This window comes from Gymnoscopelus braueri (genome assembly GCF_963280865.1).
Source record: "Gymnoscopelus braueri genome assembly, chromosome: 6".
NCBI classification, from domain to species: Eukaryota; Metazoa; Chordata; class Actinopteri; order Myctophiformes; family Myctophidae; genus Gymnoscopelus; species Gymnoscopelus braueri.
The window spans coordinates 42,964,307-42,988,971 of NC_137607.1; the positions used below are offsets into that span (position 1 = coordinate 42,964,307).

The following is a 24,665-nucleotide window of genomic DNA, read 5'->3' on the forward strand; positions in this document are numbered from 1 at the left end:
AACAAAGATCTACAGATCTACAACAACTCTCTAGTCTACGACACTGTTTCCCAAACAGTGGGTCGGGACCCACGTTTGGGTCGCGAGCCCATTTTTATGGGTCGCGAGTAAATATCCCCTTTATTTTTTCATTTCCTAGATTTTGTTTTTAATTAGCCTATTTAACATTTATTTCAAAACATTTCCCCCAAAAAATCTAAACTGTTCACTTTAAAAACAAATCAGATTTTTCAAAATAAGTTCATAAATAAATTCCATAAATTTGGAAACAAATGTTTAAGTAGTGAAAATAGCCGATCTACAAGCTCACAATGTGTAGCATCGCGATGTGTTGTGAGCTTGTAGATCTGCTATTTTCACTTTTTTGGGTCAGGGGGAGACATTAAATGTATCTTTTGGGTCTCGAGCTAAAAAGTTTGGGAACCACTGATCTACAAGCTAACTTGTAGATCTGTTCTGTGGCAAGCAGCAACTCCTTAACAGCTAGTTTGTTTGTTGTTGTTGTTGATGTTATTATTATTATTATTATTATTATTATTATTATTATGGTTAACAGCAGTGGAAAAACTATACTCAACCACTTAAACCCCATACGGTTGGCCGGAGTCCCTCAGGGCTCACTAGTATATTTTCTGTTTTCTGTTCTTGTGGGGAAAGTTTTCGCTGAAAATAATCGATCGAGCTTGTCGATCTGGTTGTCGATGTCGAGCTTGTCGATCTGATTTAAGTGGTTAAGTAAGTGAATGGTGTTAAAAACAAATAATAATAAAAAGTAGCCTACATGAAAGCTTACTTGAGTAACAAGTGAATGATGTTAATACAAAATAATAATAATAATAATACAAAAGTAGCCTACATGAAAGCTTACTTGAGTAACACATTTCACCTGTATGATGTCTCTCCTGATTGGATACAGGTAACCTCCCTGACCTGCATTTTTGGAGAGATGTGGGACCCAGTTATAAGTATAATTTAGAGAGAGAGAAAACAGAGAGAGAGAGAGAGAGAGAGAGAGAGAGAGGGAGGGTTTTTTATCTTTATTCATATTAATTGCATTATGTCTTATTTTTTTCTTTTAGTTTTTCTTTCTTTTTCACATCATAGTCAGTATTATTGGTGTAATTGTTGTGTTGCTGTTAGCAGTCTTAAAACTGCACTATGTAACTTTCCTCTTCTACCCCGGATTTGAACCTGGTTTCCTGCTCAAATGCTGACATTTTTACCATTGAGCTAATAGAGCCTGTCTGCTTGCTCAGGGGATAAATTGAATCTTGACCATCAGGTCAAAATTTGTGTCAGATCCTGTGTCTAGGTGAGACATGACCTTTGAGTGACACGATCGAAATGTCTCAATAGAAGAGCAGGGAGACAAAATACAACCACCCCAATTGTATAAGTTATATTGTATTAACAACATACTCTACCATACAGATTGGACAAAATTACATTTCATAAAACATTTTTACATAGTGCTGCTTTAATTGTACCTATTAGTGACAAATAAACCCTCGTTTCTTAATTCTTACAGAAAACTCCATATTATAGCAATGATTGCTATCGTAATAAATAGCTATTTACATTTTATTTTAGCAAAGAAAATATCACTTACTCCCCTTTCAATATCCCTAAACCAGTGCATATCACTCCACAGCTGGCATTCCATTCATGTAATCTGATATTGAGTGAAGAAACAGAAATATACAATCTATTAATACGTTTCCACTTTCCAGTACCTATATACATATAGGCCCTATTCACACGATGTCAGACAACTTCCGTCCGACTTCCCCGACTTCCGCTCTGTCAACCCACTGGAACAGCTTCATAGCACTGCAAAGCAATAAGCATCCTCTCTATAATCTCAACCATGTTTCAACTGATATCAGACCCCTCTTTAAATTTTAACGTATTATAACTAAATCAGGTCCATATAGAGAATTAACTGTAGCTTCATGTACTGTTTGCTGATGTTAGTGTGTGAGACTTTGTTAGATGCATGTTTGTGCAACGACCCAGGGTTGTGATGTAATGAATGGAAGGGTATGGTTTGTACGCTGTTACCTTTAACCTCAGTTAAAGTACTCCAAGAGAAAGCTAAGAAAAATAAACAAACAAGCACACAAAAAACACCAATAAAAGTGCCATATCTTTAAAACATTTAATTTGAAATAAGTTCTCCTTTCTTTTTGCATAAGTGCAAAATGCACCCAAACAGCCACCTGAGGGAAGTCTAAATCTTTAAATAAAAAACAAGCAAAGTGTACATTTATAGTACAAAATTCTCTTTTTAAAAAATTGCACAGTTTGTGTATAATATATATATATATTCATATTTTCCATTTTAAACAAACTTTAAAATAAAGGCTCAGAAAGTAAACAAAATCCACCAAATGAAAAATAAAAACTTTTTTTCCCTAGAATTTAAAGCTGAGGAAACGTTAGACACCCTGTTTTCATCTCTGTGTCCACCATAAATATACATATTTATATTTATATGTAAGTCTCTTTACATAATTCTCTGTGCTAGTGTTTGTCCAGACAATCAAAATTATTGCAAAGTAGTAAAGTTCTACTATAAAACATGGGGGGAGAGGAGGAGAAATAAAAGCTTCCTTCGCCTCAGCGCTCCATAAATAAATGCAGAAGAAAATCTGTTCTTTTATGCTTTTTTTTCCCGTAACAGAAGTTAGTTTGAATCCCTGGTTTCACAAAAAGTTTTGTGTTTTTCCATTTCACAAATTTGTGTGTGCATTAAATATTCCAAAAACAACAATCAATCCAGAGCTCCAGTTTTTCTTTTTTCTTTTTTTCCCCTTTCTTTTAAGCACAAGAACACACATTTCATTTCCTTTATCTCTCTCTCTCTCTCTCTCTTTCCTTTTCTGAACGCTGTGCGTACGTCTTGTCATTCTCAATGTTGTTTTTGGAGGAGGAGGTTGAGGTGTTGGGGTCAGCGTCGATATGGGTGGAAGCCCTGTACGTTGTGATTCTGCCCTCGGCCGAACGCGTTGGCGGCGTTCTGCGGGGGACCTGCGGCTTGTTGTGCTGTCTGTGCCCCGTACGCTGCCGCCTGCTGGTTCGGGTCCGCGAAAGTGTGGGTAAAACCACTCAGGTCCTGACCGTAACCTTTGAGCCGAGGACAAAATTGGATGGTAGAAAGGCAAGTGGAGGGTAAAGGGAGGTATAAAGTAGATTAGGGGAAGAGGGGATAGGGAGGTGTAGATGAAATGAAGAGGGGATAGGGAGGTGTAGATTAAGGGAAGAGGGGATAGGGAGGTGTAGATTAAGGGAAGAGGGGATAGGGATGTGTAGATGAAATGAAGAGGGGATAGGGAGGTGTAGATTCAGGGAAGAGGGGATAGGGAGGTGTAGATTAAGGGAAGAGGGGATAGGGAGGTGTAGATTAGGGGGAAGAGGGGATAGGGAGGTGTAGATTAGGGGAAGGCAGAAGGAGGGAGAGATAGGTAAGAAGAGACGTGAGGGCGTCTCATCGTCAGAAATGTCAAGACAACATATCAAGGACAATACTTACTGGTCTATGAAGAAATGTGTTCACATAGGATAAGATACATTTATGTATAATTCCAAGCCTTGATGTGAAGATTGAAATATTGTATTCCTTTGCATGAGCCCTTTTGTATTGACATTTTGACTAAAAATTAAGAAACAAATCCAGTAAAGTCTAAATGTAAAAGTAATTCAAGTATATTTGATGCATTGCAACAGGCATTCCAAATCAATAGAAATGTTGATCCAAAGGGCTTCATAAAAAGGAAAACAATGTGGAGATTATCTTGATTGAACAATTCTAACAAGCACATAAAAGTTATCATTTAGACACTAGATGGCACCAATTCCCTGCAAACTGAGACAGGGAGCAAGCATGACAACCAGGAGAGGGAAAAAATAACTTTCTCATCCATAGGTCAACATGGCCTAGTGTGGATCCCAATTACAATGTTCAAATTCAGCAGCTGCAGTCATTATTTTACCAGACAAACAGCTTTGTACGAATACCAAAGGAAACCCAGCTGGTGGCTGGAGAAGAGACAAACTTGCTTGCCTCTGTCAAAGACTAATGGATGGCATTAAATTCCCACCCTGGTGACATCCAGTGCCAACAAAACTTAGGAATTAAAATCTTTTAAGGAAATATAGTGGAGTAAAGAAAGTAATGAGAAAGTTAAATGATAAAGACAATAGAAAAAAAAGGAAAGAAAGAAGGAAAATAAAAACAAATAGCCTAGATATGAACATTTCTTGTGGGGTACTCAAAGAAGCACTCCAAGAATGAGAAAAAATAAGGAAAGCATAACAAGAATTCAGAACACAGGAACGTTCCCAACAGGAACACAGAAGAGGAATCTTTTCATAATAATAGGAATAATAACTGGGAAATTTACTGGCATTGAGTTGTCCATTATTTCTTCCTTTGACTCTGACCCCTTTGGCTACAATGTGGAAGACAGTTTATGGAGAAAAAAACAATGAGTGAATGGGCTGCCAACGCACAGAGACAACTGAACCGTCAAAACATTTTCCTGACAATTAGATCATCCTTTTATTACCAGCGAAGCAATGTGGAGGGCCGTAGAGTAAAGAGTGTGGACGAAACGGTTGAGGTCATGGTTCGTCTTTGTACAGTAAAACCAACAGCAACCAAGGGGATCGAGATGCTTGGAGCTCGAGAATGCCAATCAAGACTTATACATTATGAATAGTCTTTCATACACCTGAAGTACTATCGATTTGAATCCAAACCATCTCATGACCTTGAAACAACTCACAGCTGTGTCTTACTATACCCAGAGTACACACAGCACCTTGTATGTACATGCAAAATGTACATGCAAAATACATAACACAAAAGCACAACAGAAAACCAAAGGAAACGCAAAAGAACCACGTTGCAGCTATTATATATGTAAATATATAAACATATAACTCTACAGTACTGAATAGATGCTATTTTTGTGGTTGGAGTAGACAACTGACCATATTCACACAGCGGCCATTTTGCTCTCACGTCACATTTCAGTGTGGGTGGGGTTCCCGCACACCCACCCACCACAAAGTGTGATGTAAGAGCAAAATGGCTACCGCGTGAATATGGTCACACAGCAGTGGGAAACTCTAACTCGGGGGGTAGAGTTTCTCACCTGGAGTGTGACGTTAAGAGCAAAATGGCCGCTGTGTGAATATGGTCAATGCTGGCACCTACCTGCACTATATCCACCCTGCTCATCCTGACCATAACTGTGAGAAGGACGCGTTGGTCCGTAGGCAGAAGGGTCCTGAGGGTAGTTACCCAAGCCTAGCAGGGAGACGAGGAGACCAGGTTGGCTGAACCCAAGATACTGCAGCTGACCCCCCACTTCTTAACCACTTAAACCCTATATACTTAGTTGACCGGAGTCATCCAGGGCTCTAAACCAAATCCGCTCCTTTTCCCCCCACTACACCAAATCTCTTCGGCGAAAAAAGCTTGTAGATAGGCAATTTCCGCCAAATGTTCGCCCCCAGAATAGGGACGCTAGGGTTCAAGTGGTTAAAACCAAGGATTAGTTTATACTTCACCACATAACCCTTGTTATCGCGACAAGTGTCTCTCAGTGAAAATGTGACTCGGGTTTGGGTAATTTTTTTGTAGAGCAAAAGGGTCATGCGCCAAAATATAAGTTACCTACTTATGATACTTATTTCCTGGGTCTGCTCTATGTCTGCTAAACACACAACTGCTTATACTTAATTTGTGAGGTTTTCGTGGGTGAAATAGGTTTCTCTTGCTCCGGTTTCACACGCCGATAATAGCACATCTATAAGCTCATGACGCGATGATGTGCTTGAGCCTGTAGATCGGCTATTTCCGTCACGCGACACCGTCATGCGACAAAAGTATGAATCAGGCTTTATAGGCTTCACCTGGAGCTGACGTCCAAACCAATAGCGTTTGAATGCGTGGGCTACTTTGCTAAAGTTCCCCCCCCACCCCACCCAGCCTTTCTCCGTCCCCTTGGGCTGCCTATGCTGCTGCTTACTGGCACTAGGAGGCAGGAACAGGCAGCGGACACTCGATGCAAAGAGCAGGATGGAACAGAAGCACAAAGCATGGCACACTGAACACAATGGACACCTCTATTATCACAGGCACACAAGAGGAGTCACACCTGGTGTGGTGTGAGGCGGTTAATGAACCAGCGAGCCAACAGAGGATTGTGGTGCAAGGTCATCTCCCCCTTCTCCATCCTCTCTAGTGGCCCATGCACCACCACCACCACCACCACCACACAGCTACGCCAGACACAAAACGGTGCCACGTTCCTCAGTTGAAATTCTCCACTTATTAATGTTTTTGTTTTAGACTATTTAACGCTTTCTCACCTCAGGGAGTCATATTTCCCCCACGTAATATGACGCCTCGGGACGAGAGTGTGTTGATTAGCTTTTTAGGCATTCCTTCTTTCTTACTCTGAATTCACACCAGCAACTGCGAGCAAATGTTTTGAAGTGCGGACATCCGCAAAATGCAATAAATTGGGCGTGTCCGAGGTTATGAGTGACAGTCTCATAAATAAGTGAGTTGTGCTCCTCGTGCTCTGAGAGGATCAAAGCAGCAGCTGCACCTGGCTGGGGAGCTCACAGCACTTGATGCTCATCTCTGATAGCTTGTTTGTAAAGGATTTATACATTTTAGGTATCAAATAGGCCATGTAGTTGAAAAAAAAGGTCACACCTAAAACTGCAAGTTTAAACCCTTTTTTTAAAATAAATATACGCTACTTCCATACAGTGGCCAATATCTGTGGTGTCGAGTGTATATGCCTACTTCACGCCAACTTAAGGGCACAGCCCGCTTCTGATTGGCTTGCCGCTCTGCCTCAAAGCATCAAAGCTTTGAGGCTTTTCTCAACTTTGAGCTTTTCTCAACTTTGACGCTTGGCTTTTTGCTGACTCTACACCCACCAAGGCTGCAGTGGGGAAAGGTCGGTAGTCACTCCTCTCCATGGACAGTGCATTGAACCTGGCAGCTCTCTCAGAGCAGAGCAGAGCAGCCAAAGTCCGCTGCTGGTGTGAATTGACGGTTAGGCGGTACAGTGGGAGAGAGAGAGAATGTAAAGAAAAGGAGTTGACATGCAAAACAGGCCATGAGCTGGACTCCAGCCCACGATAGGACTAGTGGAGGACGGTCCTAGCCCATGATGTCATGACCAGATACAAATGTTTTATGTACAGACACTGCTTAAGCAGCAGGGGGCGCTGTAACATCCTCCATTCATTCAGCAGTTCTAAATAAGCCTCTCACATGGGTTGATTGCTGGAGGATTGGAGGGTGTAACAGCTAGGCTATTTCAAAAGGCATGAAGCTGCTGGACTTAAGGTTGTTCTTGTTTTTTGCCAATTCAAGCGTAACATGATCAAATAAAATAAAAAATAAAAAATATATACATAATCCCCTTCGTTGTCTCTTACACGCAAAGAAAACACACCAACACAAAACGTAGTCATTTCAGTTTTGTGAAGTTTGTTCAGATACCACCATTTCTAGCCAAGCTGCCCACAACACAAACACTTCTACACTTCTTCAAATATGTGTACACAGGATTCCCCCCACCCCTCCACCCCCATTCAGGTGCATGAGTGTTTTTTTTTTCACTACACAGCTGTCACCAACACCACACAGGTGTGTGTGAAGGATTGAATACTACTTCTGGATGCTGCTGACTCAACAAGGAGATGCCTATGGTCAGCGTGAGACAGTACTTTGCAGACAAATGACTTCAACATTAGGGATGGGACGATAATCGTTATTAACGTTTATCGTGATTTTAAAAAACGATCACAATAATTGTATCGCAGAGATTTAAATGTATCGTGAAATTGACCTCTGTCATACAATAGGATGAATTAGCTTTCGTTGAGCTGTAAACTCAGCACCACTTAAACTCTCTATACTTGATAAAAACGGACCTGTAGATTAGATTTCTACAGAATTCTACAACTGTCTATTAGACAGAAAGAGAGAAACCTATGATCTGAATAGTCATTCTAACACATTCTCTCTCATTGGGTTAACTTCTATCCGGTGAAATAAGAGTGAAATTAACCACTTTAAACCTGGTATCCCTATTTTGGGCATCATGTCATTATAGGCGAAAATATTTAATGTTTTTCAAACTTATTCAAAAATAGCTAAAATAGCCGATACAAGCTCACAACGCGTCATGATGGGACACATTATGAACTTGCAGATGCTATGTTTGCTATTTTTTCAACATACTGTAAGTTATTTTCTCGTGCTTATAAATGTTGGAGAAAACAATATGCAAATTCTTAGGATTTGCAGAGTTGGGATAAAATGGAAGATTTGTGAGCTGGAGCTTCTATACAGCAGCTGAATACCTTGTTCAGGAAGCTGTTTGTAATACCTTTCTCCTGAGAAAAAACTGCAAAGTCTAGCTGTTTAGAAAGTGCAGTGGCCAATAGTACCATTTCCTTTTGTTTTTTCAGATAAACCATGCAGGCAGCCGTGTTCGGTGGTGAAACAACTAACAGATAAGGTGCTAATCTGAATGGGTCAACCCTGGCTTCTATTCAACACTCACAGATACCGTTGACTGCTGAACTGTTGGCTGTTTTCAAGTCTTCTTTCTGCACCTCACAGTCTACAGTAGCCTGGGTTATTTGAGTTGACCTCTTCCATTTTGTGTTCCAACACTTCACTCAGTAGGTAGATTTTGGTCAAAAATATGTTAAGTTATATGAATAATTTATAATCTGTGCACCGTGTTTTTAGCTTGAAGATCGGGTCCCCTGTTTTTGCCTCTGCACTAAATATCTTTGCCGAAAATGGCAAGTGGTAGCGTTGTGAGCTTGTAGATCGGCTATTTTTGCAAAAATGTTCGCCCCCAGAATAGCGAGTCTAGGGTCATCAAAGGCTTATCAAAGTTTAGATTGGACATTATTTACGACCTCTGAAAGCCAGACTACTGGTCCTGAGAAGTAGTCCTAGTTGGGTGACCTTTGGCCATGGGCTTCCAGCCCAGATAAAAAAATCTTCATCTAGGCCCACCGCAGATCCCAGAAATTGTACTGTACAACCAAGCTAGTTCCACATCCAGCAGCGAGAAAGGAAGAGTAGAGCCTCTTATCCAAAACGAATAACAACAAGGTTACGGTTCATCGTCTTGCTCAGGGACACTTTGAAAGAAAACAATGTCAGTTGTGGGGGAAATGAACCTGTGACCTGCTCTTATATCTCTCTAAACACAAAGGCCACAAGGCATGGTGGGAGCTACAGATTGAGACTCATCCATCAAGCAGCTGATAGCCATTCAGTTAGCCTCCAGTGCAAACAATCTCTAGACACATTAGTCAATTCATATTGACAACAGTTATTGTGCTGGACTGTAACTATTAACCACTTAAACCCTCTGGACTCAGTAAACTGGGCCTGAGTCGGCTCTTCGCTTGGACGTTTTCTTTCTGTCTACAACAAATCTCTTCATCCGAAAAATTGCTGATCTGCAAGCTCACAACGCGTTGCGCTGCGATGCGTTGTGTGCTTGTAGATCAGCATTTTTTGGCTAATGTCCCCCTCCCCCCCCCAGAATATGGATGCTGGTTTTCAAGTGGTTAATGGTATGCACATCCAGGGAAGAGGGCCAAATGTCACACTTCACAGCCAAGCATCTAACATCGATGACATCACATCCATGCAAGCCCTTTCTTTCTCCCAGGAAATGGGAGGAAGCTATTGACGGAACACTTGACAGGCGTGGACACGGCCAACTCCACAGATAAGTCCTTATTGGCACAACATTGTCAGACTGCCAACACCACAGCAACAACGCCAACAAGTCCTCAGCGAGGGGGCACGAGCCAGAGGAAGAGTGGGCTTTTTTAATGCTGCAACCTTTCACAAGATTTGAATGAGAATTCCTGTTTTTAAAATTCTATTAAGGTTTTTTCTTTGCTATTGGTTTGCTTCTGTGTGCTATCATTGGACATATTCTAATATTTGAGTGTTCAGTGCAGGGAAGTGGTTTCAAACTCCTCTTAAATAAAAATTGTAATAAACAACAACACAACAACAACAACAACAACAACAACCACAACCGGTAACATTGCAAGGCAGGATGATCTAATTCAAACCTAGGAATAATCATTAACAATCCTTAGCAATCCACAGCCTCACTGTCTCAGAGACAGTCTTGGCTGGTACACAGTGAGACAGTGAACCTGATACAGTGGACTGCTGTAGAGACTCCTCACTGGATGGACGCGCTGGGAGGGTCCTTCCAATAGCATCTTCATCACGCGCCAGCCAAAGGGGTTCATGTACTGTTTTGTACAGTATATGTAGGTAATAATGTAGGTATATTTGCAACAAGCATGTATGGATGTGTAGCAGGTTAAAAGCTAAAATGGCAACAAGAGCAAGCTCCTGCTCGTCTGAGGGTCGTACGTAATGCACTGAAACCAGCTGTACATTGCACCCAATAAAAGGTCCGGCGAGATATACAAGCTTCAAGGTGTGAATAAGGTGGTGTGTCCACTGGGAACCTTTCCTCTAGGACTTAGTTGGCTTCGTTTCATAGAAAAGGCCAAACCTTGCATATTCCAACAGCGTGTCTTTAGGGCTGAGAGGAACCAAGTGTTAGCCACCTGAGCCCTATATACTAATACTACAGTATACAATCTACAAGCTCATAAGGCATCACTTTGTGAGCTTGTAGCTCTGCTATTTCCTGATGTTTTTTCGTCTATAATAACATGCCCAAAATAGGGACACCAGGTGGTAAAAAAAAATGAAAAAATGTTTACAGCAACTTGCTTCAAATGTGTTCAACACTTGCTTAAAATAATAGAGACACTTTCTACCGAGAGAAAATTTTGCACAAGTAGCTCCGGTATTTGCACGGGTTGCCCAATGGACACAGAGGCTTAGAGTATAAAGTGAGAAAATGAGGGGTGCCGACTGCATTGTGCAATGGTTCTTTACTTACCATACTGGCTATAGGGGAAGTCAGGCTGCCCAGTGGGGGCTTTGCTTAAGTCCTGAGTAGGTGTGGTTGCGGGTGCAAAACCCAGGGGTGCCGCTCCTGGAGTGGTGGGTGGGGGAGGGACTCCCGCCGGTGCGTACTGGTCACCTTGGGGTGTGCCAAAACTGTAACCTGAACCAGAGCCAGTGAAGACGGCTGTTAAAAGAATATACTGACTGTTATTTATTTACTTGGTTACATCTCTGCACTTAATTACAATTCTAGAGACACACAGGGATAGTCGTTAGGTCTGTTTTTATCATACTGTGGCCCAAAGGACCACAATGGAAACAAGCCTCCAGGCTTTAGGGTGTACATGTATAATCCTTCTGAATTCTATGTGTGTACACCAGTGGTTCTCAAATGTTTTCATGTCAAGGACCCCCAAATTGAAATGTGTTTGTCCGCGGACCCCCCATCTGAAACGTGCCAGGGACTCCCAGAAGAGAAGATTTATGAAAAAAGTAAATAGATAGCAGATGTACAAGCTCGCAGCGCGGCACGAAGTGACACGCTGTGAGCTTGTACATCTGCTATTTTTAAATAGCCATGGTATAAAATATGGAAAGAGTGGTTAAAATAATTGTGATGCTGCATTAACACATTTTGCTGGGGACCCACTGGAACACCCCCAAGGACCCCTGGGGTCCCCGGACCCCACTTTGAGAACCAATGGTGTACACATACTTTTGATGCATTGTACACTCACACGTTTAATCAATATTTCAATCAATCAATCAATACACACCAGAATTTGCCCGAAGATATTCAGTATATTTTCTAAACTGCCGTTTGTGTCATGAGTACATTTACACTGAATATTACGCAGCCGTAAAGCAACGTCATTTTTTACTTGGAACAAGGACGATTCTTCTGAGCTTCCGCACCACGAACAAGTATGAATATTTTATGAATATTGAATATTTTATTGCTAAATATTCGCTACTGAGTATTTCACATTTTCAAATTGTTTATTCCTCACGCCCACCAGTGTGACCTTTCAACTGACAACATACAGTAGATATTAAAGGAGTAGTTCACCCGAAAAAATACTTATTTTCTATCAATTACACACCCCATGAAGCCTTGAATTCATGGAGATTTTTTTTGTTTTTTGTCGCATTCCTGAGCCAATCATTCGATGATGGGGTGGCTGGTCATGAAATGATTGGCTCAAGAATGCACTTTTTAAATGTCACCAAATAACTGCAGGCAGACCGATATCACTTTGGTCGATATATCTGCCATTATGTGACATTTTTGATTACATTGCTACTGGCAGTTAAGCAGCTGATGTGTCCCGATTTTTTACCACTTTCGACCTGGCATCCCTATTTTGGGCATGTAATTATATAGGTGCAAATGTTCTTAGAGCTTAAGTGGTTAAATAAAATAAGTTCAGTGCATGTGTGGGTTTTTTTTGTTTAGTTTTTTATCTATCAGAGTAATTTGTGTTTATAAGTTGAATGTTCTCAAATAGAAATTTTAATCAACTAAGTTTTTCAAATTGATTAGAAAACTGCACTTTTTTGGGGTCAAAACATCTAGAGTTGGGTCTCAATGTCTAGGACTACCTAAAATCGTGATCGGCATCGGACCGAAAAATCGGGCATTGGTCGGACTCTACACATAACTGGTTCATAGAACAGAACTCAGCTCCACTGAGTGCTGTTTGTTACCTGTCAAAGTAGCCGCTCAGGTAGACACATACACCAGTCATAGCCAAATTTACCAGGTCATATCTGAGCCTGATAAAAAGCCTCTGAAGCCACTAACCTACAATATACATTTACTTTCCTGCTACCCATGGACAACTAGCACGCTCTGTATCTAATGTTACGTTAGAAGACTTGTGTCTTCTTTCTTTCAATCATTTTATTTTAATTTTTTACATATTTCCACATACATTTACTGATACATGACTCACATATATAAAACAAATAAAATGTGTGTTAAAACAAACACTTGTGTCTTCAAGGAGTGCATGATATGTTTTTGTTTAAAAATATATACGTTGTTTTGTTAAAAACCCATAAGGGTCCATTTGGTCCATTTGTACACTTTTCAGAGTTAGATTAACACTGAGGAATTTTCAGTGTAATAACTATCACTAAGATAGAAGAAGCACTGAGTAAGCATCTGAGCTACCCGCCTCCTCCACCCACACACAAGTAAGAGATAATAAACAGCAAGACGGTCATGTGAACTGATAGGGTGATGCTGAGGCAGAACCTCCATGCAAAGTGGAGGAGGGGTCTTGAATCACCCTCACAGAGTTTATTTAGCAATAATGAGGATTTTGCAATAATGAGCGGTCTGTTATTCATCATCATACCGCTTATTACACAGTTACTCACTAATGAAAGCAATAATCATCATTCAGTAGAACCCAATCACAAGTCCCAAAAACATACCCTGTTTTATCATCAAATAAAAAAATTCATGGGACCATAATTTACAAACACGCATATCTGTTGAAGACTTGAAAACCAGTGGTGGAAAAAGTACAAAAATGTTGTACTTAAGTAAAAGTATCAATACTGCAATGTAGAAACACTGTTGTTACAAGTAAAAGTCTGGTAATCAAAATTTACTTGAGTAAAAATACAAAAGTATAGGTATCAAAATATACATCAAGTACCAAAAGTAGAAGTAGAATGTCCTGTTTCACAAGTTATCATATGTCTAAAATGTATAAAAAACCTTTAGAAAATAGCAGATCTACAAGCTCACAATGTGTCGTATCGCAAAGCGTTGTGAATGTACTTAGTAAATGTACGTAGTAAATGTACTTAGTTACTTTCCACCACTGCTTGAAACTAGCGATTCAGCAATTCTTCCGTGCGAATGAATGTGTGAGCATCAGTACTGACCGAACTGAGGTGTTGTGCTGTATCCCTGCGTTGGGTAGCCCTGAGGTGCTGCGAAGCCCCCTGCCGGGGAGGTGGTCACCAGGAATGCGTTGAACGGAGACGGAGGCTGGGCAGGGGTCCCTCTGCCTGCTGTTAAAGGTGGTCCGTACCCGCCTGAGGGAGCAAACACAGAGGGGAAAAACAACAGTTTCATCATGGAGGTAAATATTCTGCTGTCTGCTGCTGTGCTAATTATTGAATGGCTGATAACTGGCTGGAGGCTACATGTATGTAAACACAAAGCAGGCTACCTCGGGCATATGCACCTTAAAAATCCTCAGTGTTGATTCAACTCAGCGAGTGTATAAATGTAACCAAATGGACCCTTATGAGCCCATTACGCTCTCGGAGTTACAGTACAAATGGATAAATTAACGTGGCATTGAAATTATTTCAAACAGATTTTCAACATATACTGCTGATATTTCCAGGTAATTTTATGCAATAAAAAAAAACACTGTAGAAACACCATAGAAATGTTACATATTGCACATTTGAAGATACTGAATGATAAAAATCAGGTAATGAGTTTTGTAGCGAGATGCTCGGCTGAATAAATTAGACCAACCACATACAATATGTTTGACTTAGTTGATTGCCTATAACAATACACAATTTTGAGTTCATGGTAATGGATTCAACATCTTGGAACCCTGGAGGAGTATGGCAAATTCATTCAGATGCAGACACAATACAACATTGTTCCTTTTATCACTGGGCTTGTGCACATATTTCTTGGGCAAGTGCAGGACATTTTAGCAAAGCTACTGGGGGTTCAGTTGGAGGTAATGATATGAAACCTAGCCGAACCACAGCGTAGGGAGGGGAGGAATCATTTCAGGACTGCCATCTGTCCCAAGCAGCAAGTTATCAGTGACCTCAGCCATTGCAAATTTAAACTGATAACACGTCTTGTTTAACTGACAATACCTAGCTGGCCATCGCCGATACAGAACACAGAGGCAAGGCAATCTATGACACAAGACTATTCAGATAAGTGAACAACACATGACAAAATACATAGATTTGCAACCCATTCAAGCACTGCCCAGTTGAGTTACACAAGACATACAACTTAGTGAAAATTATAAGAAGTGGTCCTTTGGGACGTTTAACATGCAGAGGGTACAGTACCTACCTATTGGTTGACCTGTAGTGGACACCCAGACTCCTTGAGAAGGAGAGGAGACAATAAAAGCAAAGGAAAGGTTAAACTGAGGAAAAACAAGCTATATACAAGACGGCCCCTTATTCAGGTTGGACATCTACAAAGTCACTGACCCAGATGTTAAAACAGAGTTTAGTATATTTAACCACATTAACCCTGGTGTCCCTATTCTGGGCAGATCTGCAAGCTCACGGTAGTAAGCTTGTAGATATGTTGTTTTAGCTATATGTCATATAACATAATAAGTACATAACATGGCTATGACTAGTCTTATAAAACTCATAACATGATGACAATTACCAAGACTTTAACTGGTTTCAGTGGACTCGCTATATTCTAACCAGTAACCACAACTACAAGTTTTAAAATCACACTTTGTAGGGAATGTCTGATGGCTCAACCAGTTAGCACACTGACCATAATGTATGCTCTATGTGAGTCGCACGTTTGAATCCAACTCTCATCATGTCTCGCCTCTCTCTGCCCTGTCTCTCTACAACTCCCCTATCTATAATTAATGCATAAAGAGTGGAAAAAAAGAGAAACGACTAGTTACACAATTGTGTCGTTAAACCCTACACAGTATGTCCTTCACCGACCGGAGTCCCCCAGGTGTCTATACTAGGCCCCTCCTTTTTCCCCACCTCTACACCAAATACCTTTGCAGATAATAGCCGATCTACAGGCTCACAGCAACGCCATGCGCTGTGAGCTTGTGGATCTGCTATTTCCGCCGACCCGTTCTCCCTTGAATAGGGATGCTATAGGGTTGGTGCGGTTAAGAGAGAACCAGCCATGCTGTTTTGCTGTTCTCCATTCCATTCGGCTCTGGGAGCCGGTCCCACTCACCCTGTGGCCCGTACGTCTGTTGCCAGGCCTGGGCAGGCTGTGCCGTCCAACCATTAGCTGCGCTCAAGATGCCTCTGGGTCCCCATTGGCCGGGCCCAAGCTGGCCGGGAGCTTTGCTGTCGCGCGGCTCCGCCTTCTTCACTTCAACCTGGACAAAGGACAATGGAGGGGGGACAGTTTGCCAGACCCGTTGACAGTCTCTCCAATCCATCTCCTCCACCTAACACACCTGCCCTAGCAGACTCAAATTTTTTAAATGTCTCAACAATTTGGGGGGAGAGGGGGGAAGGTGGGCAGCTTCAAAAGCTTAAACTTTTCTTATCTGGTATAAATGTAGGACGGCTATTTAAATTAATATTACTGTAATGTAGCGGAGTTATGTTGCTATGTTTCTCAGGTGCTGAATTACTACTTTAATATGTTTCTCGTTTGATAATTAGTATTTGAATGAAAATACATACACATTGCTAAAAAGGTGGTGTAATAATGGTCTCCAGATCAGTGTGTGTACTGTAACTGTACCTGAGAAACATAGGATTATATATTTCCTTGAAAGAACTAGCCTATATCGGATAAAGATATCTAATGGAAGGTCAAGACTTACCTTTCTCCGGCTAACGCTTAGAGATAATTTCTATTTTACTTGAAAGTAGAATTTTAAAGGGGGAAATGGATGTAGAGACAGAATTGCATCTCAGATCTAATATAATAAATACAAGGAAACATGCAGATAAAACAAATGAACAGTCTTATAGTCGATTCAAAATCAAATCTTCATACTGTGTCAAGGATGGGTAAATCTTTTTCAATGAAGACCAATTGAATAATAACCTTTTATTACAATGAGATGGACACATAACAGGAGGGCACAGTTTCTATACAGTTACAAGCAGAGATATTGGTAAAGCGAGTAAGAGCTTCTTTTTTTTGTGCCGTTATTGTTTAAACATGGAGGTCAGACCAGCTATCAAAAGCTTACAGCCTATTTTCTGACTCATCTTTTGCTTGTGTAATCCAAGCTGATTCAACAGCTTAACCTCAGCTGAACCTAATTGTTCCATTATTACAGCTTTCCTTTTTTTTTACCGTATTATAAATGACATAATATGATCTATTCTACAGTTATACAGTTTTACTGTTGCATCAGTTTGTTGTGATATGATGATATCACATGATGACGCATTATAACAACCCCATCATGAACAGGCTGTCTGAGTAGAAGACAAGGTCATTAATCACCTTCAACCTGGAGTCCTTATTTTGGGCATGTCATTATAGTTGAGAATTTTCAAAGAACAAACAAGAAAAGAACCCCCCCCCCCCCAAATAATTAAATCAAATTCAATAATAGGAAACATAGCTATTTTCGCTATTAGTCGTACAACAAAGTATAGAAGGCTTACGTGGTTAAGCACATGCATCCATACAGTTGGTTAGTGGTTTAGCTCTACTGCAGGGCTACAGTACGTGCTTATCATGGTGCCCCAGTAAAGATAAGTTTCCTGGCAGTAACCAGAAAAGAGACGGTGGCAGTTAACCAGAGCAGAGAAACAGGCTGCAAACTAAAGGGGAGCCAACCAGAAATAGACCAGCGGGGTTGAGTTATTGGGGTCACCTTGCAGGAGGAAAAAAAACGAATCGCAAATTCTTCCCCGTGCTTTAAGGTGGTGCCACTTCCCCCGGCTCCCCTCTTCCTTCTCTGTCGACCTAATTACGCGCACATGCTAGCGTCAGGCGGGGCTACCCTCTCCCCCCCCTCCCCCGTCTCCGCCGGCATCGCGAGCGAGGCGAGTTACCTGGGCTACTTCTCCCGTGGGCATCGCCGCTACGCGAGTGATGGATACCATGACTCCTGTACACTCCCCAACAGCAGAGCTGGGATTTGTTCCACAGTTTGATGTGCTCCAATTTCTAATTTTGTAACTTATATCTCCCTGCCTCTCTCAAGTCCCAGCGCGAGGTAATGTCAGCTCGAGAACAATGGCTCAAGTCGAGACTTCGATTCCTGCTGGAAATCAGGCCGGTCAAGGAGATACCGTCGCTGTCAGGCGGAAAGCTTGCATCTCCAAAACTGTTACTTTTCAGGAAATGGAAATAAATAACCTCTGTTCCCATGAATCCGATGTAGTTATAATTTTGTCTTATTTAGTTATTATTTAGACTTGTTAATTCTTTTCATTGGTTAAATATTTATAAAACCCACAGACACTTATGCACTTTCAATGAAAAAAATAAATAATTATAATTATGTAGCAACTTAAGTAGCAACAATAGCAGATCTACAAGCTCACAAAAGGTCACAGTGTCTTGTAAGCTTGTAGATGAGCTATTTATGCCATTTGTGCCACTTTTGCGTGACACTTGTACAACAAAGTGGGGCATTCATTTACGAAAAAAAATAAAAAGTTGAACTATGGAGATACAAGGTTTCTGCCTGACAGCAATGATATGCTAGTGGAGAAGCGTGGATGGAAGGACGGATCGCTTACATACTAAACGTTGTTTGGCGTTAAAACCGCACATAATTTAATATGTACATTGGTCCATTCCTGGCCATATTTCTACCATTTTACAAACCCGGGAAAGCATCGGTGTCATTTTAGATTTTAACGTTGGCTATTCAAAAATAGCAGATCTACAAGCTCACAGCGCGTTACTTTGTGCCGCGCTGCAAGCTTGTACATCTGCTATTTTTGAATATTTTTGAAAAATCTTTAAAGTGTGAGAACTACTGATTTAGAAGGCATTTGTAGAATCGACCTCAGCTCTTAAAAAAAAGAAACCTAATGACATAGTGTTTTTTGGGTGCAGGTCTAGGATCAAGTCCTCCCTCCTGTCTTGTCTCTCCTCTATGCCGTCTATGCTTTCCTACGGTCTGCCCCTCTCTCTTTAAAAATGATAATAATATATGCGTGGAAGAAGGTCTCGTGTAATGTGTAGGGTGTGTTTGCTTAATGGTTCTCTTATACCCACAAATCATTACCGTCTGCTTGGAGGGGGAGAGAGAGAGAGGTTGTACAAGGTTCTCCTCGGATATCTCTAGGGAACTGATATTAATTATCTCTACTGAGAGGACAGAATGAATGAATAGAGTGGTTTGAATTGGCTTTTAATACAGTGTGTACAGATGGACCCTGAGCACACTTTGTGCCAAGGTATTTGCAAATAAGTGTTACGATGTTAAAACCGCACACTGCTCAGGTACCTGTTGGGTGAGGTTTGCCACATTGCACGACTGGAGAGCTAGAAAGGTTAAGACAATCACAGGAATGCATTTCAAAGTCATTAAGAATACTTTCCTGTGACCGACAACCTGTCTGACATAATCGACGCAAGTCGGCAAACCCCACTCACCTGGTACTAAAAAGTAGGTTAACACCAAACAGCATTAATTATTTGCAAATACCATTTCACCAAGGGTTGACGCGAAAATAGTCCTTTGGGAACGGCCCTTCTGTTTTGGTTCTCAGAATTGATCGACACAGTATGGAGATTTTTCAAATGAGGTCACTTAATTGAGATTTTTCTTTAACTTTAAAAAAATAAAAACATGTTGGCGTATAACTAAAAACATAAGTGACCTTCCAACAAAATAACAGAACGTAAATAAAAACAGAACTGATAGACGAGACCAATCCTTTAGGTGATTTTGTTTTGGAAAGAAATAAAGATATTGTGTTATCTTGTTAAATTAATCATTTGCGGCCCCCATCAATCGCCAATATCAGAGAATAGCTTAATGTACAGCGAACAGTACCAGCTAAGTTTAGAGACAACCTAAAGGAGAGGTCAATTTAAACAAAGCCTTGGGCGACTACAAAATCTGTACACAGAATTTCAGCCTAATGAGTCTTTTCTGGACAGAAAAGCATAGCTATACATGTGAGAACAAGAAGGGTTAAGTACTAGTAAACTAAGTCAGTGACACGGTTACACTTGTAAAACGTTATAAGTTGTCAACTAAAGAGGATTTTGTTAAGGGATCAGCTGTCGTATGAGGGATGGGACGATAATCGTTATCGTTTATCGTGATAAACAAACGCTCACAATAATCGTATCACAGAGATTTTAATCTATTGTGTAATTGTCCTTCGTCATACACTGGGATCAATTCACCTTTGCTGAGCTGCATATCCGGTACCACTTAAACCCTACATAATTGCTAAAAACGCGCTCTAAAGAACGTACTTGATACAGTCTTTTTTTCACTCTACCAAATCTCTTTTCCAGAAATAGCAGATCTACAAGCTCACAACGTGTCGCGCTGCGACGCGTTGTGAGCTTGTAGATCAGCTATTTTTGGTAAACATTCTGCCCCAGTGTGTAAGGATACTGGGGTACAACTGGTTAACAAAGGTGTCATTTTAAGAGTTTTAAGCGAATATCGCAAATCGCAGTTATTTTGGTCACAATAATCGTGACATGTAATTTTCATATCGTCCCATCCCTACGTATGAGAGAGCAACGCTGTGTTCTTGATACACCTCTATATCGTTGCTGTCGGGCGGACCACATATGTCCAACACTTTTGAGGAAACGGAAAAAGGACCTGATCAAATGTTGTTCCATTCCAATGTAATACTTTTGTTTTCATTGGTTATATATATAAAACCAACAGACAGACTTAACCACTTTCAACATCCCTATTTTGGGCATGTCATTCTAGGCAAATATTATTTTTAAATAGCAAAAATAGCAGATCTACAAGCTCAAGACGCCTTGCGATGTGACGTGTAATGAGCTTGTAGATTGGATATTTTCGCTACTTGTGCTTGACACTACCATACGATAAAGTATAAAATAGGGTATTAAATTATGAAGAATAAAATCATAAAAAGATTAAATATGGACAACGATTCTGTCCGACAGCGACGATTTTAAGACAGAGGCGACTGATGTATGGCCATCAGAAAGCGTTTCACCTACAGTAAAGTTTGGATCAGTAATTCTCAGTGGGTCGCCCAAGCCTCCGTGTGATCTGGAGGGGTAAAATAAAACTACAACTACACACTTTTTTGCCCATGATGTCGTGAAAATGCATGTTGACAGCCTGGTCCACTGATTGTTCGGCCTCGAAAGTAATAAATCCAAAACCTAGCCAACGACGAAGAGTGAATCAAGGTAGCAGGGAGGGGGGAGTTGTGACAACACAAGATGAAGAACAGTATTGGGATTCAGCAAAGTTAGGATCCATCAAGGCTCGAGCTAGAGGCCCCTGGGGTTCAGATGATGTCGCAGGCTTTAGAGTACAACACAAGTCTAAGACTACAGGCTTTAAAGCATGGATGCATTTTATTGTGCTTGCATACCGCACAGCAGAATACTGCGCATGGGAACGCATATAAAAAGAGAATGCCTCTTCACATCTATAAGACTACTTGCCTTAGAGGTCCATAGGCACAAATTGGACCAATGGTATGCTACTTAATGCTGTTTCATCCAAACCCCGCCTTGATTAGTCCCTTGGAATATTGCTGTGCAGCACACACTGGCAGCAGCCAACTGTTAATGCATAACAAAAATATGGAGAAACAGAAATTGTACAATGCCTAAAGCTTTCTCCAAGCTTTCCCAAATTTGCTATTAGACTTTGAGTCAGCCAGGATAAGCCTAAAATGGAAAAAATTACAATATTGCTCACAACAGCAGCACAAAGATATAGGCCATTTATTGGTTTCCAAATGTGCTTGGCGGTACTTATGTTGCTGTAGAGTTAATATGGTGAATAGACAAAGTTCCCATCAGAAAGAAACACAATTTGGTCTGAATCAACACTTCCAAATCCAAATGCAAACGATCTCATACTATACTTACTACAGCTTAATCATATAAAGAGGCATTTCACCAGTGAAAGAAATACAAGAGAACTGTAATTTGTCCCTAACTTCTGTGTCACTAAGCAGCTCAGTAGCCTTGCGGTTTGAGTGTCCGACCTGAGATTGGGGGTTCGGGCGTTCGATCCCTAGCCAAGTCATAGCGAAGACATATAAAAACGGTACCCAATGCCTCCCTGCTTGGTGTTCAGCATCAAGGGTTGGATTGGGGGTAAGGCCCTGCGACATACTACAGTCATGTCCAGGAGGTGTACTTGTAAGTACATCATGGCTGGGACGTACTTTTTCATCAAGCTGCCTCACGCTACAGAAACAGGAGATAGGCTCCTGAACTAAGGAATGCTACTACACGTGTTTCACCTCCATTAGTTATTTGATAGTAAAGCTTTGTTTTGATTTTAATTCCTTAAAAGCCCAAATCACTGTACCGATTATATAAAGCAGCTTAGTAATTTGAAACGTATTGCTTCCCCGCAGCATCCCTCAGCGAGGTTTGAGGCCATGCTATTTTGATCAATCCACCGAGCTGTATATGATACTGTATATGTTCGCCTGATGACATCTCTGAGAGGGCAAATGAGTGATGAGTTTCTGCGTGACGCTTAATAGTATTCGCCCCTTATGGGTGACGTTATGTGGAGCATAAATCAGCTGCGCGGGGAATACCCTTTTAACTAGTCATGATTAACCACAGCTGAGGATCCAGTGGGCCACTTCATCTGGCTATCAATTATGGCCAACGGAGGCTGGCTATTCAGAGCAGCTGTGGTCTGCAGCACAAAGTGAACCACTGCAGTGATCCACTTTCAATTGGATTCACTTTACTCCGTGGCAGAACTGGGTTGTGAGCACATCTCCACTTGGGGAGCTAACCTGATTCCAATTAAGTGTCCTATGAGAGAGAGAGCACTGAGAGTTTTTTGAAACATTCAAATACCAGGCCAGGCATTCCCAAGGCCTTGCAAACTACTATAAATATCATCAATCAATGACCTGTCCTTAATCGGAATTTAAAAATAAGATTTGCCCGTTTACGACTTTGACGCGTCTCACCGAAGCCTGATTCCAACTTCGTCGCACAGCGGCATCGCACTCCGATAGTTGTGAGCCGGTGGCTCTTTTCTTTTATGATGGAACTTTGTTAACACCACATTTTTTCCAATATATATATATATTTACATATTTGGGTTTCTTGTTTAGTTTTTGGGAGTGGGGGGGGTACTTTTTGCATCTGGCCTGTACCTCTGTGATACCAGTCAATGCACAATAACCTACAGGAGAAAAGACAAATCTTAAAGAAAGACACGGTTAATCACGTTCAAACCATTCACAAGGAAAAGGGGACAGAAAAAGAAAAGTAGAAAAAGGCTTACTTACAAAAATACTTAACTTTCTACATATGGGAAAACACACACTACTATGCCATTTAAGATATAGATATCAATTAAGTCTACGTGACAATAAAGAAAACTTATTCAAATGTTGAAATTCTAATGATTTTTTGAAAAAGAAAATCTAAATTGTTTATACTATCATAAGATTTAAGTAATGGTTGTGTTACTGGTGTAAAACATCATGTTAAATTCCAATGACAAACTATTCCAGTTTTATCCCAAAAGAGCCTGAATGGGACCCTGATGAAGGCCCCTGAGCCGAAACGCGTTGGTCACCTGCGTTTTAAACTGCCAAGAAGCAAGCCATGACAAAATAAAGGCTTTTTAAAAAAACTCAACTGAACGGAGTGCCTTAATCTTTCTTAAGTTCACCTGTTTCTCCACACTTGGATGTCAGCCCACTACAAAGGAAAGGAACTTAAATGTTTTTTGACCTACAATTGAACCCTCTCCAAAGAGCACTTTTCTGATAATTACGGACCCACGCAGCACTTCCTCGTCTCCTAATTCAACAGAGCCTGAATGGGTGTGTGTTTGAGGGAGGCAGTGCGGTACGTGACTGCTGCGTGAGAGGAGATGAAGCAGCCTGCTGCTGGTTCAGACGCTTAGCGTACGTACTACGGACCACATGCTCCTTGTGAGTCGCGATGGACCCGCCGTGTGAATCCGGCTTCCTGTCATGTCTCACATGACTCCCTTCTCCCTGACCTCAATTTCCTGTCTCTCTACACCAGTGGTTCCCAAACAGTGGGTCGGGACCCATTTGTGGGTCACGGTTCCATTGTTATGGGTCGCGTGTAAATATCCCCCTTTTTTTTCTTCATTTCCTACATTTTGTTTTTAATTATTTTTTTATTTTTTTAAATAGTTCCATATAAATGCAAAACATCCTAGAAATTGGTGAAAATAGCCGATCTACAAGCTCACAACGCGTCACTGTGAGCTTGTAGATCGGCTATTTTCACTAGTTTGGTTCAGGGGGAGACATGAAATGTCTCTTTTGGGTCTCCAGCTAAAACGTTTGGGAACCACTGATCTACACACCACAACCTAATGAAGCAAATAAAAAAATCATCTTGATAAAAAAAAGAAACGAGTAGATGAAACAAGCGTTGACATATATCTTTAACTGTCAAGGAGCAGGTAGCTCATCATTTAGCAGATGCTTAGCCACATGAAGCCTAGCACCCCTAACTTTCAGTGAAGAGATTTGGTGTAGAGGGAGAAAAAAAGGAGTGGACCAAGTAAAGAGCCCTGAAGGACCACGGTCAACTATGTATATATGGTGGTATAAGTGGTTAACCATCAATGTCATTATTCAAGGACATCTTCACAGTTACCGGTAGATATTGAAAGACAAATGGCTAATTAATAAGTTAATTATTTATAAATCTTGATTGAAATGAAATGCAGAATTTTATACAAATGTCTGCATTTAAAACTGCAAAAGCTGTCTCAGATCTCAT

At 40.9% G+C, this 24,665-nt stretch overlaps 1 protein-coding gene across 6 annotated transcripts in view; it reads right to left on the reverse strand.

The window, feature by feature from the left end:
* Positions 1-2,144: 2,144 nt before the first annotated feature.
* dazap1 (DAZ associated protein 1) overlaps positions 2,145-24,665 on the reverse strand; it is a 31,154-nt gene continuing 8,633 nt past the window's right edge. For 2 of the 6 annotated variants that reach the window (XM_080431749.1, XM_080431744.1), the window contains 6 exons: positions 20,983-21,065; positions 15,972-16,119; positions 15,093-15,125; positions 13,916-14,068; positions 11,007-11,198; positions 2,983-4,451 (listed from right to left, as the gene is read on the reverse strand). In XM_080431749.1, coding sequence (XP_080287875.1) covers positions 4,135-4,451; positions 11,007-11,198; positions 13,916-14,068; positions 15,093-15,125; positions 15,972-16,119; positions 20,983-21,065 — 926 coding nt within the window. In that variant the 3' untranslated portion in view covers positions 2,983-4,134. Of the gene's footprint in view, positions 4,452-11,006; positions 11,199-13,915; positions 14,069-15,092; positions 15,126-15,971; positions 16,120-20,982; positions 21,066-24,665 lie in introns of all 6 variants that reach the window. The other 4 variants (XM_080431746.1, XM_080431748.1, XM_080431747.1 and 1 more) reach the window with 4 other exon arrangements.